Below are 17510 nucleotides of genomic sequence, written 5' to 3' on the forward strand. Positions count from 1 at the left end.
GGTGGTGCAGTGGATAGAGCACAAGCTCTAAAGTCAGGAGGACCTGAGTTCAAATGTGACCTCAGACACTTCACACTTCCTGGCTGTGTGACCCTGGGCAAGTCACTTAACCCAAACTGCCTCAGCCAAAAAAAAAAAGAAAAGAAAGAATATGTGCAGGCCACGTGTTGACCAAAAAAGCCACATATTACCTATGTTCTATTGTATTTTTATTTATTTTGTTAAATATTTCCCAGTTACATTTTGATCTAGTTCCAGGCCATCTTGCAAACTGCATATTTGCCATCTTTGCTGTAGAAAACACTAACATTATAAATGCATGTGTGGAGGCTTTTTCCTTGTCTGGAGTGTACCCATTTAGTTAAAATACATACATACATATATATATATATATATATATATATTTTTTTTTTTTTTACGTGAAATTCCAGCTATAGTTACTAATTTTGTTTTTACTCATGCATATGGCTAGGGCTTCAGATAAATGGCCACAAAATCAAAGGGGATGTGTTCCTAGCTTCCAGTAAGGGGCATTGTATCTAGGACCAGTGAAGTGTTCTCTTCTTCTCTGCCTTTATCCACTCAAATCTAAAGTAGTGTATTCATTGCTGGTCTCCCCATTTCAGGAAGGATATTGTTAAGCTAGAGAGCATCGATTGGAATTTTTTCTAATTCTACTTGCATTTTGAGTGTTTTATAGGATAGGATAGGCCCAGCCTGGGGTGCTTTAGTTGTGGGCTCAAATTAGCATTAAGTTATTGGACATATGAAATTGTCTTGACAGAAGAATAGTGGGATATAAATATACTATCCTTGTCTAAATAATATTCTAAAAACAAACTGGAATGCTGCTTCTGGTATACTCTGCCTTATTATCTTTGAACCCAGAATTATCTTTTAATAAGAAATGATGAGGAGACTGATTTCAGAAAACCCTGGAAAGATTCACATGAACTGATGATGAGTGAAGTGAGCAGAACCAAGAGAACATAGTAACAAGAAAATTATGTGATGATCAAGTGTAATAGACTTGGCTCTTCTCAACAATCTGATGATTCAAGGCAGTTCCAATCAATTTGGGATGGAAAATGCCATTTGCATTTAGAGACAGATCTCTGGAGACTGAATGTGAATCAAAGCATAATATTTTCACCTTTTTTTATGTTTTTTCTTTCTGTTAGTTTTCCCCCCTGTTTTAGTCTGTTTTTGTTGTGTAATATGATAGATTATGGAGATGTGTTCAAAGGAATTGCATATAGTTAATCTTTAACAGATTGATTGCTGTCTTGGAGAAGGAGAGAGAAAAACTTTGACACAACATCTTACAAAAATGATGTTCAAAAAACTATCTTTACATGTATTTGGAAAAATAAAATACTTTTGAAAGATTTTAAAATTTGTCCTTAAAAAAAACACTACGTATATGTACATATATAAATTCTTCATGTAGTATAGTACAAATTTTGAGCAATTTATAATATTGCTTTCTATAGGAAGAAATACTAGAACTTTTCCTACAGAGAGAATTTTGGAACACTGTTGGGAACTGTAGGTTTTATTTGTCATTTTAAACATGTAATATTGGGATTTATTTAAGAGAATAGTGTTCTGAATCCCAGTTTAGATACATAGTTTCATTTTCTCAAATATAGAATTAATACATTTTTCTCTTTGCTATATTTATATATTTCATTCTTGCTAAATCTATGATTTGTTCTGTTTGTTAATTTCATTTTCTTTTTAAAAATTAAAACCATTACTTGCTTTTAGGAACAAGTCCAGTTCAGCCTAAATATGCTTTTAGGAATTAGAGGAATAGTTTTTCAAATAAAACATAGATATCTTACTCTTTCCTTTAACTTTTTGGTAGGAGATGTGTTTCTTTGCTTTGTGTAATGTAGATATAGCCTATCGAGTGAAAGGAAATAATACTAATCACTGTTGCTTAAGTATTCTGTTGCCTTTTGGGGGGGGGGGAAGAGAATTTAGAGAATCATCTAAGTTTTTAGAATCATTTTTGTTTTTTAGTCATTTTTCATTTGTATCCTACTCTTCATGACCCCATTGGGATTGTTTTAGCAAAGATAAAATAGGGTTGCTTGCTGTTTCTTTCTTCAGCTCATTTTACAGTTGAGGAACTGAGACACAGTGACTTGTCCAGGATCACACAGCTAATATCTGAGGTGAAATTTCAATTCAGGTAGAGGAGTCTTCCTGATTCCAGGTCCAGCATTCTATCTATTCCATCACCTATCATGTATAATTATGATGATAGCTTATTTATATCATACTTTGCACTTACAAAATGCTTTCTTGGGGTAGCTAAGTAGTAAAGTGAATAGAGCACTAGTTCTGAAGTCAGGACGACCTGAGTTCATATTTGATCTCAGACACTTAATACTTCCTAACTGTGTGACCCTGGGCAAGTCACTTAACCCCAATTGCCTTAGCAAAAAAACCTAAAAACCAAAATGGCTTTCTTTTCAACAGTTCACCCGAATATTTTACAAATGAGAAAAAATGAAGCTCAAAGATAAGTAATTTGATCAAAATTTTATAGCTAATTTGTGGCAGGATTCAAACTATGGTTTTTCAATTGCAAAATTACTTCCTTCCCCTCCCCCCCCACCATACCGCTTTCATATTTTCCTTTCTTAACTAATAATGTTTATATGAATGCTAGTGATTCAGAACATAATTCTTAAAATGTGAAGCATGTCTTTGTGAAAGTGCTGCTCACAGGTTATTTAGATTTAACAGTTTATTGGTGTTTTTAAAATTTATGCCATCACTCCCATTTCTCTGTGGCTTACCATCTTTTCTAATTCCCACTCCCAACAGAATTCCCTCTAGTAACAAAAAAATGCAGTTAAGAAAAATAATCTAAACATTGGCTATTTCTGACCATGTGTTTTATTTTGGTGATTTACCATCAGTCTCTCCTCTTTTTTTTTTTTTTAGAAAGAAAAGGAGAAAAAAAAAGAAGAGAAAAAGAAAGAAAAGGAACCAGAAAAGCCTTCAAAACCCATTTCAGCTGAAAAGGTAAAACATTTCTTATTTTTAGAAAAGGAAATAAGGAATTCTTGTGTATTTAGAAGTGATCTTCTAAATATATGATTATTTATTAAATTTACAAATGGCTACCCAATGTTTGCTACTACATACAAGAGTCTTTGCTAGGTAGGCATGAGTTAGAGGAGTGGAGGAAGAAAAATGTTTGTATAAGAATTGCACCTATTCTAAAGGAGTTTACAGTTTTGTATTCGAGCTAAGATATGTACACAAAAGATAATGCAATAATTGAAAAATAATAAAAGAGGTAAAAATAAAGTAGTATATGAATTTAGAAGAAAAAGAAATAATACTTTTTGCTGGGATGATCAGGAATATTTATTAAATATTTATATATACAAGATATGGGAGTGACATAAAACTTAGATAAGGCACCATTCCAACTATAATAGAGTTTTAGTCTAGTTTGTATAACTAATATATAGTATTATGTGAGATTCATTAAGGACTTTTAAAACAAAGTACTGCTATATGAATCAAATGAAGGGCCCTAATGATTTATGGAAGAGGTGACAATTGAGCTGAGCTTTAAAAAATGAATATCAACTGAAGAGTACAAGGGAGGATCTTCTAAGGATAATGAAAATAATTGAACAGAAGCAGTAAGGGGGAGAATATGGAGCATATTCAAGGTAGACTAGTGGGATAATGTGGCCATATATGAATTCAAAATATTATTCTGGCTGTGCTATGAAGTTCTCTGAAGGACTGTGCTATAGAGCGAAGCAGGAAGACCTGTTAGCATTCTGCTGCTATGGTCTGCTTAGTGGTTAAGGGTCTGGGGGAAGGATGAGAGTAAGACGAGAAAACTAAGGATGGCTCTAAAAGATGTTTTATATATGAATTTGATAGGAACTAATAGCAGATTAATTATGACAGATTATAAAGGAAAATACATCAACAATAGTCCAAAAGTTGTCAACATGGGAGACTAGATGAATCTTGGTGATTGACACAAAAATAGTTAATTGGTAAAGAAGAGCAGGTTTGGGGAAAAAATAAGTTTGATTTTGGATACATTGAGTTTGAGGTGTTAATAATTCATCTAAGTAGAAATGTCTTGCAAATATGTGTCTCTCTTCTCAAAAGGAAATGTCCAGATTATAGATATAGGAAAAAATGCTGATTACAGGAGCTTGGAGAGAGTAGTGGTTACTAAGATGGAGCAGGCTATATATAATATGCAAACCAAGAGAGATTAAGGAGAGTCTGAACATCTTTGTTGGCAGGTGAAAAAGTGGGGAGAGCAACTGAAGCTTATCATTTGTGATGGATTAATTTATATGGGTTGGGAGTTTTTTTGTGCATACGTTTTCAAGAATAAAGAACTAAAGAGCCATCCCTCAGTTTTTAAAATTCAGGCAGCAAATGAGGTTCACTTAAATGATTGCTTCCTCTTTAAAACTGCTTGTCGACATTCTGTATATTTATTAAATTAAAAGTTTTCTCCCTCTGAATGTATTCACCAAGAACCATTAGGTATTAATCTTGTGTATTGTAAAATCTCTCATTCACTGTAAAGTGACTGCCTGGTTGGAATTTGAAAGCATTTTGTCATTCTAAGGAATGATAAATAAGTTTATGGTCAATGCCTAAATGTCTTTCCAGATTGAGTATCCGAATGTTTTTTGTTTTCATTTCATTTATTTATTTATTTATTTTTTAGGCAAAGCTTTATATGGGAAGCCCACTCATTTCTCTGGTAATTTAATTGCTTTCTTTAAATTCCTCATCAGGTCTTGATTTGGACCCAGAGTATCTAGATTCAACTTTCATTTCTTCTCTTTACTACTCATGAGACCCTGGAAAAATACATTCATCTCTATTTCAGTTAACTTCTTTAAAATGAGGTGATGATCTCTAAGGTTGCTCTCTGTTTTAAATATATAATTTTAGGACCCTCTTTCTTTTCCCCCTTGCCCTTGGAAAGAGAAATAATCCTCAAAACTGTATATACTTCAGTGCCTTTGAGCAATAGGATGTTGTTCTTTTCTTTTTTCTTTTTAAATTTCCCTCCTTATGATGCTCAACATTTTTGTTTTCAGAGGTCATCAGGGAACAGTTTTTACAGTAACTGATAGATTCAATTGATAGCTCAGACAGAACCTGTCATCTTAAAAAGCATAGTTTGGATTATTTTGTTCCCCTTAAATCTTTACCTTAATAGTTGCCCACAAATGAGTGTAGACTACAACATAGCATTTCCACTCTTTCTGTTGTTTGCTTGCATTTTTGTTTTCCTTCTTAGGTATTTTTTTTTTCTTTCTTTCTAGGTCTGATTTTTCTTGTGCAGCAAGATAACTATAAATATGTGTACATATATTGGATTTAACATATACTTTAACATATTTAACATGTATTGGATTATCTGCCATCTGGGGGAATGAGGGGAAAAATTGGAACAGAAAGTTTTGCAAGGGTCAATGTTGAAAAATTACCCATGCATATGTTTTGTAAACAAAAAGCTATAATAATAATTTTTTAAAAAGAGAGATGTCCACAGTAAAAGTTCGTCTCCCATTTCTCTGCCTATTCACAATGCCTCTCCAAATTTCCCTGCAGTTTATCCCTGTCAACTCAGTAACTCATCATATGGAAGGGCTTATCTGATATGAAAACTTAGAGACTTTACTGAATGTGTCTTTCAAATGGTTTATAAAAATGTTAAATCTCTAAGTAACTCTCCTGTTTATACTTATTTGCCTCAATAGCGTCCTGTTATTTTTGCCTTTCATTTTCTCTTATCCTCCCAACCATATGATAATTAAGTATTTTTAGTACATCTCGTCAAAAGCCTTTTCAGAATGTAAATTATTTGCTAGCATTCATGGGGATTTCATTGGTAAGTACAATCCAATCTAAGTTTTAGGGGTATAGCAGACCACACATCAAAGGTATTTTGGTACTGAAATTTATGTAAGGCCATAATTTGAAAAAGGACTACAAAAGCAGTGAGGTGAGGTATTATTCTTCTTTTCCTATATGGAATGACACACCTTGATATTAAGAGTAGTTTAGTTTATAGCTTGATGACAAAAATAATATTAATTCTGTACAGTTATGTGAAGGAGAATGAGTGCTGCTTGGATTCTGAATATAATTTGCTACAGCAGAATTTTGCAGTAAATTGACATTCTACTCATTAGTATAGAAGCATATGGATTCTTTTGTGGGAAGACAATGCTGTGACCTTGACTATGATACAACATTCAAAGCATTGGACTGGGAATTGTTAGAAGAATGAAAAATGACTTTCTGTGTGACCTGTATTTGAGTCATAAGAGTTCCTTTTTGATTATAGGAACAAGAAGTTTTTTGGAAATATTAAACTTAAGTGCTATTAAGAAAAATTTTAAGAGAAACTTTTTTTTTAAAGTAAATACAGGAATGAGTAAAAATAAGCTTGAAATTTAGACGTCACAAGTTTAGTGTTTTTTTTAAAAATACACCTAAAAACACACCTTCCATTTTTGAGATAAAGCATTTATTTATTTATTTATTTATTTTTTAAATTTTTTATTTAATAATTACTTTATATTGACACTCATTTCTGTTCCGATTTTTTTTTTGCCCTCCCTCCCTGCACCCCCTCCCCTAGATGGCAAGCAGTCCTTTATATGTTGGATATGTTGCAGTATATCCTAGATACAATATATGTTTGCAGAACCGAACAGTTCTCTTGTTGCTTAGGGAGAATTGGATTCAGAAGGTATAAATAACCCGGGAAGAAAAACAAAAATGCAGATAGTTTACATTCGTTTCCCAGTGTTCTTTCTTTGGGTGTAGCTGCTTTTGTCCGTCATTTATCAATTGAAACTCAGGTCTCTTTGTCAAAGAAATCCACTTCCATCAAAATATGTCCTCATACAATATCGTTGTCGAAGTGTATAATGATCTCCTGGTTCTGCTCATTTCACTTAGCATCAGTTCATGTAAGTCTCTCCAAGCCTCTCTGTATTCATCCTGCTGGTCATTTCTTACAGAACAATAATATTCCATAACATTCATATACCACAATTTACCCAGCCATTCTCCAATTGATGGGCATCCATTCATTTTCCAGTTTCTAGCCACTACAAACAGGGCTGTTACAAACATTTTGGCACATACAGGTCCCTTTCCCTTCTTTAGTATTTCTTTGGGATATAAGCCCAATAGAAACACTGCTGGATCAAAGGGTATGCACAATTTGATAATTTTTTGGGCATAATTCCAGATTGCTCTCCAGAATGGTTGGATTCGTTCACAACTCCACCAACAATGCATTAGTGTCCCAGTTTTCCCGCATCCCCTCCAACATTCATCATTATTTTTTCCTGTCATCTTAGCCAATCTGACAGGTGTGTAGTGGTATCTCAGAGTTGTCTTAATTTGCATTTCTCTAGATAAAGCATTTATTAAATGTTTACAGATATTATACCAAACTCTGGTGATACAAATCCATATAAACAAGATAATCCTTGCCCTCATTACACTCTAGTGAAGGAAAATAGTACATAGACATTTGTTGGGGGCACAGGGTGGGGTTGGCAAATGGAGATGAAGGCAGGGAGACTTTTGAATGTTCTGTGGAGCCCACCTCTCAGTGTTTAGAGAACCAGGAGTAGAATCCAAAGTTCTAGTGAGGAACTTCCAATTGTATAAGAATAAATAATTCCAATTCTTGGAAGTTCCTCACTATCTATCTATCTATCTATCTAGCATAGTTGTAAGGATGAGAATGAGAGAGAGGGAATAGAACAGTTGCAAATGATATTCTTACAGCCCTTAAAAATTTTCCAGTGCTGTATTTTCTTGCATGAAAGAATATACTTTTTATGGCCTTGGTAATTATACAGCATAAAAACATTTTCAGAATTGTGAACCTGTGCAATTCATTAATTTTAACCTCTCTAGTTTTTTTTTCTGCTAAATGAAGGGACTTCCTAGGTCCTTTCCAGTGCTAAATCTATGATCCTATGGAATAAAAACTTGATGAAATACATATAAATATTCCCAATTGTTGTTGTTCAGTCATTTAAATACTGTTGCACTCTTTGTGACTTTGTCTAGGGTTTTCTTGGTAAAGATACTGGAATGGTTTGTCATTTCCTATTCTTGCTCATTTTATAGATGAGGAAACTGAGGCAAACCAGGGATAAGTGTCCAGGGTGCCATGGCTTTAAGCATTTAAGACCAGGTTTGAACTCGGAAAGATAGATGAATACTTCTGATTGCGGGTTCAGCATTCACCTCCTATGCCACCTAGGTGCTCTCAAATATTCCTACATGTAACTCACAAAAACTGGTTTAACTATAATCTCTCTCTCTTTTTTTTTTTTTTTTTTTTTTTTTTGTGGCCTTCCCCAACTTCATCAGAGCAATCAAGTGTCTATCTACCTTGACACTTACAACTCATCTCCCTTGTATTTTCAAAAAAAATCTTTCCATGTGTTCCTTTTATTCCTTAACTAGATTATAAACTGCTTGAGATCTTTGACCACATCTTAAATTCTTTTTATTTCTCCATGTCTAGCATAATTCTTTACTTTTTAAATATTTTTTCAATGGATGCTATGGCTAATGATAGTAGGATTATAGGATAAACAGTTCCTTGTTAACTTTCATATATAATACCCCTTGTAATCTTTATATTTTTGAAACTTCTCTTGTGTAGTCCAGATAAGTTTGTTGTTGTTCATTTGTATGTGATACTTGGTGACTGTATTTGAAGTTTTCTTGGCAAAAATAGTGGAGCGGTCTGCCATTTCCTTCAACAGCTCATTTTTCAGATTAGGAACCTGAGGCAAACATGGTTAAGTGACTTGCTCAGACCACATAGCTATTAAGTGTTTGAGTTCAGAATTTGAACTGAGAAGGTAAGTCTGTATTTTGACTCCAGGTCTGATACTCAATCCGCTGTGCCACCTCACCTAGTTGCCTTAAACACTTACATGTATTTAAATGGTATGCAATTATAGTATCTCAGATATGAGAAATAATAAGTTCTCAGCTTCTTTCCACCTCCATTTAACCCTTTCTAAGAGTAGTAGTTAAAAGTCATCTGTTTTCTCTTTTCCAGAAATAAGTACAGAATTTTTGGCCCTCTTCACCTCCTCAAACTCATTTAGCTTGTTAAAAACTTCTTTTGTTTTGGATATTTGCTCTTTATTATATTCTACTCAGCTCTTGTTTTCTCTGTGGGAACATTTAGAAGTAATTAAATTTTGTTAAAAGTTCATTTTTTTCCTGTAGGATTATATCCTACTTTTTCAGATCAGTTAATAAGATCACAGAGTTGGAAATGCAAGGATCTTTGGAGGTCATATAGTCCAAACCTAATATTTTACAGATAAGGGCTCAGAGAGGTTATATAATTGCCTAAGGTCACACAGATAGCAAGGGATAGATAGAGAAGGATTTGAACCTAAGTCTTCCTCTAACTGTAAATATATTCACTTCTTTACAGAACACTTTGGGTGTTGAAGTGGTAGCATTTCTATCACATTATAATCTAAACATCTAGGTAATTTTGTTATTTAATGTATTTGACAACCTGAGGTTTATAATGATATGAATAAAATTATTATGAAATCCAAAGTTTATTGAAACCATATAATATTTTAACTTTATAAATCAGTTTTAATATTTCTTTATTGCTGTAATTTTTATTAAAATATATTTTTAATTTAAATAGAAAATTTTGAAGGGCAAGAAGCATGACATATATTTGTATGCTAACATTTAGTCAAATGTTCCATATCTCTTTGAGTGGCAGTTTTTTATCCAGTAATCATGCAGTTTCAAAGATTATTTTAAAATGTGACATTTAAACTTTTTAAAAGGAGAATTAATTTACTTTACTAGTAATGGTGATATAGTGTACTGACCTATGGTAATGAAGGTTGAAAAAGTCAGATTTTTAAATGGTATTCACAAAAGGTCTGTATATCTGAAGTAGTAATAGTGAGCAATTAACATAACTAATATGAATTAGGAATAAATTTAATCTTTTCACTTCCTAGAAGTCTGAAAAATAATGAACTGAAAATAAAACAGGTTTGAATAATATAAAATCATTGGGATGTTGTAATCTAGCATCAAGACATAAATCAAATGATCTTAAGTCCCTTTTTCCACTAACAAATTCTTAAATCACCATGACAAAAGAAAACCAGAACAAAAGAAATAGCTCTGAAGGCTCTAAAAATAATTATGAACCTACTACCATTGATAGGGGAAAGGAACTGGACCTTAGATTTTGTTGGTACAGGAAGTCTCTTCTGGTTAGGAAATTAGTACTCTAACAATGAGGGTAGATAGACATCTGTGACCTTTTAGTCTTGGAGAGTTTCCAAGAGCCTTGAGTGGTTACATGCTATGCCAGGGTCCCAAAGCCAGTATTGTTAGAACCTAGACTTGAATCCAGGTCATCACATGTCAAGAGTGCTAGTTCTGACATGGTGTCTCATAAGCCAAATATTGTAATTTGTAAAATATCTTATGTTGTGCATATTTTACATACATAATTGTATATTTTATGATTTATTTTTTAAAATTATACATATCCAATCGATGTTAAGTTCCTGAAGGGAAAAATGTTTTTGTTTTTTCTTTGCGTTCTCTCTTATCTTATTGTTCCTTATTTGTAGAAATGCTTATTAAATTAAGTCAAGACAGTAAGAATGCATTACTAGATTCCCTTTGGTTTCCTGTTTAATCAACAAGTATTTTATTAAAGAGTGTTATATGACGGCACTGGATTTACAAATAAATAGAAACAATTTGTATTCTTAAGGAGTTTACATTACACAAGAGGAAACAGTTTATATCTATGTAAGAATAAATTATCCATAATAATTATATCTTGGTTGGTAGAGGAGAGAGGACAGTAACAGATTTAAGGACTAGGAAGTATTTTCTATAAAACACGGTATTTAAGCTGCATTTTGAAGGAAGAGGAGGATTCTCCTAAATGTAGCTGAAGTGCTATCTAAATGTGCAGGACAGTTGATCCAAAGGCATTGATAGGAGATTTGAAGATAGTCTGAAGAAGAGACAGATAACCATTTTGAATAGTAAGAGTCAACAGTCTCCACTTACACAGTGGCCATTCTAAATTAGGTAGATTCTCATTACTAATTTACCGAACTATTGGAATAACTGCCTTGGGTCTCTCCCTATTTTGATCTATCTTCCTTCCAAAGTAATTTTTTTTAAAACTGTAGTTCTGATCAAATCACTCCACACTCAGTAAACTCAAGTGACCCTCTTTTGCTTTTAGGAACAAACAAAAAAATTTTGTTTGACCTTTAAACTACTTTGCCATCTGGTCCTTTTCATTTTTCTTACATAGTATTGATTTAAATGTATACATGACACTCCATCCCTCATCTCTGTTACTTTGCATGGGTTGTTCTTCCCTGGCATGCATTTACAACTCATTTTTGCCTCTTGGAATCCCTGGTTTCTTTTAAGATTTTCACCATTCAGCTCAAGCTTTACTTTCTACATAAAACCTTTCTTGTGCCCTCAGCTGTTAATGCAAAACTACTTTGGATTTGATTTGTGCATGTTATGTTTTGTATTTAATATCACTAGAACGTAAGCTTCTTAAGGGAAAGAAATTTTTTATTGTTTTTTTTTTTTGCCTTTGTAATCCAAGTTCTCAGCATAGTGTCTGGAAGATGGCAAACATTTTAATAAATGTTTGTTGGTTGCTTGATTGTTATTGATGTATTGGGAATTCATTTTTAGTTCCAGAATGCTCTAGATAAATTCTGAGATCTATTCCAGTATTTAGTTTCTGTGATTTTGTTATCCTGATGAAACTAGGCTAAAGTTGGATAAGATTTTTTTTTGGTGGTCTGGCCCTTTTATTAGTAAGTCTCGTTGGTATTGCCACTTTTTTGTAGGTTGGTCTAGGCATTCAGTAACACATTAATGCCAATATTTTCATTGGGTTCCTTTTAAAGGAACCTAATTTCTTAGCCACATTTTAACAGGTACTATTATTGATTGTTATTCTTTTCCAGTGAATATAAACTTTTCCATGTTTTTAACGTCCTTTGCAGAATATGTCCATGCTCTCTTTTGCTATCTGGATAAAGCCTAGACTGTAGAGGAGTCAATTGGGAAGTAAAAAGCTACAAAATGATTAACTTCTCATCCCTCCTGTGTGCAGAAGATAGAATAGAATTCACTATTAGATTATCATCATTTAGGCTGCTTATAAAATTTTACTGGTGCCATTTGGTTCATGACTCCAGTTGTGCTGTCATAGGTTGTCAGTAAATTGTGCAGTACTGGGTACAAAAATATTGTATTTCTCACATATTCTACCCAAGTAAAGTCAGTGACTATCTCAAGGATTTTTCTGTGATGTTTACAACACATGGAGATGGAGCAGTTTCTCAAAGAACTTAAATCATCCATTAATATTAGCTTTCATGTTCATTGTTGAATCCTTGAATGTGACCATGTATGGTATAATGAATCAAACTAAATGAATTCTTTAACTTTTCAGTATTTGAGTAAGATGTCATTAACTACATGATAACCATTTTTATTCAATAGTACTAAGAACTTAGTAAAATATAGTATATTTCTAAGATTTTCAGTGCTGATAAAAAAAAAAAAAAAGGAAACAAAATGACTAGAAAAAGCCTTGAAAATAGGTAGGACATTATATGTTGCAATTGGAATTATATCAAAAGTATATATTCTATAATGGGAAAAATAGATAAAAAAAAAAGAAAGAAAATTAGATGTTATTTACTGCTCTGGGTTGTGATATAGATAGTAAAAATTCCATTGTTTCCAGTATTGAAACACAAATGCCCAAAAATTGTTATTATAGAATCCTAATGCAGAGGACAAATTTGACTTAATAGTTATCCCTGAAACTTACTGGAATGAAATTCATGGCTAATATATATGGCTCTCGATGTTAAAATTTGAAATAAAGACTTTTTCTGAAATAAGGGCCCCATGCTTTCCAGAATTACATGATAGTGATTGGTAGAAGTGAGATGTTTGTTTCCTGTTAATCTTTACTTCCAGATCTACCATTTGGATCTTTGAGTACTATATATGTAAGTGGTTGGAAGAGAAGGGAATTATAGGATTGTGATATCTCCCATATATTTGAAGTGGGCTAATAATCTATGAGCCCACGTATGATGAAACTGGACTCTAGTGGATATTTATCTATGAAATTAATTGGGAGACAGGAAGTCCCTAGTGGTTTTTAGTAGTAACAAGAGGCTGAGAAGCAATTAAAACTATAATGCTATTCAAAATACTATACATTTAACACTGGCATGAGTATTCTCAGTGTTCACCTCTAAATTTTCCTGCCTACTCTTAGGAGGATGACAGGGAATTTGTCTCTCAAGTTAAGATCAAAGGTCCTCTGATGGACATGGTATATAACTTTTACTCTTGGGACTGTTGTTAGTCTTTTGTTCCTGAAGAGGACCATGACCTCAGAGAAATAATGCCATGATATTCAAGCGAATTGTATTTAAATGAGAGAGCTCTATGCATAGTCACTTACCTTACTTTTTCCTTCAGAGCCATCTAGGTCCAGCAGGCAAATATAGATCAGGGTGACTGGAGATGGACCTGGATGGACCTAGGAGACCTTGGTCTTTTTAAGCTAAGAGCTTTAATGGTCTCAGTTGGACTGAGGCCAAGCTCGTTCAGTGTTTCTGGTTAGGCAGCAATTAAAGCCTAGAATGGGCTCTTTCACCTATCCTAAATAAATGAATGAATGAAAGAGTGGATCTGGGAGAGGAAGACCCTCTGGGTTTCTGGACAAAGTAGAAGATACTGCTATTTATATTCACTGTGAGTCGATTAGGACCCAAATAGTGACAGATTTGGGCTTGGCCTTGGGATTTTTGGCTAATCCAGGAGAGTCTAGAGTAGTTTGGGTTTAAGACATGATCCTTAAGAAGTTATTCTTCTTCAAATGAATGCTGACTCAATTCTATAAGGAAGTAGAGAATAAACTTCTAATATACCAAGATCCTAATATGAGAATAAAGACCCCTAGTTTTCACAATAACTGTATGTAAATGTATGTATACCTGTTTTGGTTTTTTTTAAGCAAGGCCTTTATATTATTTGCTCTTTACAGAGGAAGGATAATATTTGCAGTTAAAAAATTCTTAAGAAGCAAACACATCCCTATACATATCGTAAAAGAAGGGTCATGAAAACCACAAAGTTGTGATTTGAATAACACCAGTCATAGTTTAATGGCCTTACAACAACAGATAAGTATGTTTTTTTTCTAAATAAAGAAGATAGTTAAAACTAATGAGCTGTGAAGAAGTTGCTTTGTATATTAAGAATATTTTATCATGTAGGGAGAAAAAAACAGGAACCAAAATGGACAGAATTTGAGTAAAGATCAATAGAATTCAAGTGATTTTTGTCACTGAAATTTACTTCAGTTTTTGTTCATAGAAAAATCATTGAAAAAATTGTGTCAGTGAGTCTTCTTTTTTCAATGCTCATCACACAATTTATAATCTCACTTTGTAGGCTGAATTTTGTAGGCTGTTGGTATTGGTATTTGTGGATTGATAAATATTTGAATTCTGACTAGTTTTGTTGCAATATGTGTTCCAAAAATTGTTTCAAATTTACATATTTTTTAATCTACTAATTTTAAAAATATTTCACTGCAAATATTACATAGGATCCAAGCATACTGAAAAATTATTCATATAATTTCAATTTCAAAATATTTCTCTCTGGAGAAATCACATTCCTAAAGATTAAATCACATTCCTAAAGATTTTCTCGGTTTGCTTTGGAAATAATTTGTACATTTAGATTAGGATAAAAAATAAAGCAGGTTCAAATGAGTCCAATGTGTAAGTACATCTGTTTGCCAAATAAACATCTTGCTTAGAAATACAGGGAATATAGACAACCCTGTTGAAATATCACCTTTGACTTGGTCGTTTATGACAGCTCTTAAATGAGAAAAAGCATATCTGTTTTAAAATAATTAGAAATGAAAGAGGTGCTTCATCATGTGAATGTCCATATTATTGTTCCTAGTAGATTAATAGCCTTTTAGAGAAGGGGATCTACTCATGAGCTGGCAATATGATATGCTAGAAAGAAGATGTGGTAGGAATCTGAAAACTTAGCTCCATTTCTACTACTTTATTTGTTTTATGGTCCTGAACAAGACATTTAAGTTCTCTGAGTTTCTTTACTTACCAGGTAAGTAAAATAGTAACTGTATTACCTGCCTGTTAGTGCCTATTAGTATAGTTTTATAAAATATGTGACATGTAAATTTATTATTAGGAACTGATTGCCTTCTTAAAGTAGACTGAAACATGATTTGGCTTCTTTGAATTAAATAGTAGACAAAAGCTCTATGGCAAAGACTTTGCAGTTTCTTTTTGACTCTGTATTTTGTTTCTTCCCATATATTTATATTGGTTGAAACAACTTAAAGCAATTCTATTAACCAGAAGTGCCAGAAATAAAACTATCCATCTACCAAATTCTCTTAAACCAACTCTAGAATTCTGAAGAGAAGTTAAAGTAATTCTCTTACTCAATTTTACTCATTGACCTTTATCCTCATCTCTGTTGTGATCTGCTCATTATTTTTCTCTGTTAAATTTATCCTTTCACATTTCTTATGGAGTTGTATGTATATTAGATTTGGGGACTGGTTTCCCCTTTGTATTTTAATTGTAACTGCTCTCCAATTTAGAACATCAAAAAGTTTTAGAATATGGTGATATTTTATAAATTATCAAGTAAATTATAGATCTTAGGATCTATTTAGGGGATATGTGTGTGTGTGTGTGTGTGTGTGTGTGTGTGTGTGTGTGTGTGTGTGAGCGCGCGCGCGTGCTCACGCACCTCAAAACCTCAGATTGCTCTGAGGGGGAGCTACAGGGCAATTTAGTATTACATTCATGGCATTGGTGGAAGTAGATAAGTAAAATATTATCAGATGGTTATAATATAAATTAAAAACAAATATACATACGTCCCTTTTTTGTATTTAACTCTGCCAGGTACTGCTTTTCACTATAGAAGAAGCTTGAGTACTGAAATACAATTTATGGGCAGGCAAAATTATCCATTTTTTTTATCTTTTGAAGTCTCTCCATTTCAAGATTCAACTTCTTTGACTATTCTTTTCTCCACTTTTCCCAGTGAAAATTATCTTTACTTGGATCTCTTCTCCGTAATTCTTACCCTCCCTCTGTTTTTCTTAGATCATAATTATTTAGGTAACTTTTTTGTGCTGTCCCCCATGCTCTCTTGAGAACAAGGTCAGCCTGTTGTGTGTGGTGATTTTTTTTTTTTTTTTTTTTTGTATCATCAGTACCCAGAACTTAGTTGTGAAAAAATAGTTGCTTAATGTTTGTTGAATGAATACATTTGTTTTCAGTATTTAATCAGTATTTGTCAGTATTTAATCCAAATTTCTCCATGACGTAGTTATGTGCTGCTTTGTGTTTGAGAATTTTGGAATGATTAGATTTTTAGGAGGAAGGAGAAAACTATTTCAGAATTGATGGTGACAATTGATAGTGGGAGTGTGGGTGGTGTGTGTGTGTAAAGAAAAAAATTGAAAATTTTAGTATTATCTGAAGTGATTTTTTTAAAACAGTGAGAGAAATAATTCTGTCTAGATCAAGAAAATATATTTGTTTATTTACTTTGCTATTTAGATCACTACAAAATGAGTTCATTTGCTTTCTTATAATAGGCATGCATTTAGAGTCTTGCCCTTCACAGCTATAGAATGGTACTTAAATAAGCAGTTCAAATCCCTAGACTTAGTCTACTCTGTAAGTAGACTGAACTACAATACTTATATCAACTAATCAATATAGCTGACAGCAGTTCAAGGGAGTAATCAATATTTGCTGGATTTAATGCTCTTAAGTTCTGGAGTTTGAATTCTCTATCTTCTTCCCTGGGAGAAACCAATTTTGCAGGATGCTGCTCTAGTTAAGTCAGCAGTTGTAATTCCTATTAGGATTTTTTCTTAGTGCTCTGGAAGACTTAAGAATAGAGGATAAAAACTCATGAGGTTTTTTTTTTTCCCTTTAAACTTAACCAATTGTATTTTATGTGTGTGCTTCCTTTTGTAAGAGTCACCTTTTTAATGTCAGGAATTCTTCTGTAGAAATTAGTATTTTAGATTCAGAAAAAGTGAATATAGTAGCATAAGTTAACTTTTATAAAGAAAAAAGTACCTTTCATAGTGGTTTAACAAGGTACATACTTTAAACAATTTCAATTGCTGATAAAATTCTTGGTCTGTTCTTAGCTTTGCATTGCCTTTTATTAAAAATCAAATTGCTAAAATGAAATTATTGTGTTATAGAAAACTATAGTCCGAATATATCCTTTGCTAGTTAAAGAGTATACTAAAATGCCTCCAAGGCTAAAAAAGGAAG

General features: G+C 32.8%; 1 protein-coding gene across 2 annotated transcripts in view; it reads left to right on the plus strand.

The window, feature by feature from the left end:
* The window catches only part of SMAP1 (small ArfGAP 1), a 194825-nt gene that overhangs the window by 133382 nt on the left and 43933 nt on the right, over positions 1-17510 (plus strand). For both annotated transcript variants that reach the window (XM_051997220.1, XM_051997221.1), the window contains one exon: positions 2962-3042. In XM_051997220.1, coding sequence (XP_051853180.1) covers positions 2962-3042 — 81 coding nt within the window. The remainder of the gene's footprint in view (positions 1-2961; positions 3043-17510) is intronic.

Source organism: Antechinus flavipes, chromosome 4, assembly GCF_016432865.1.
Source record: "Antechinus flavipes isolate AdamAnt ecotype Samford, QLD, Australia chromosome 4, AdamAnt_v2, whole genome shotgun sequence".
NCBI lineage: Eukaryota > Metazoa > Chordata > Mammalia > Dasyuromorphia > Dasyuridae > Antechinus > Antechinus flavipes.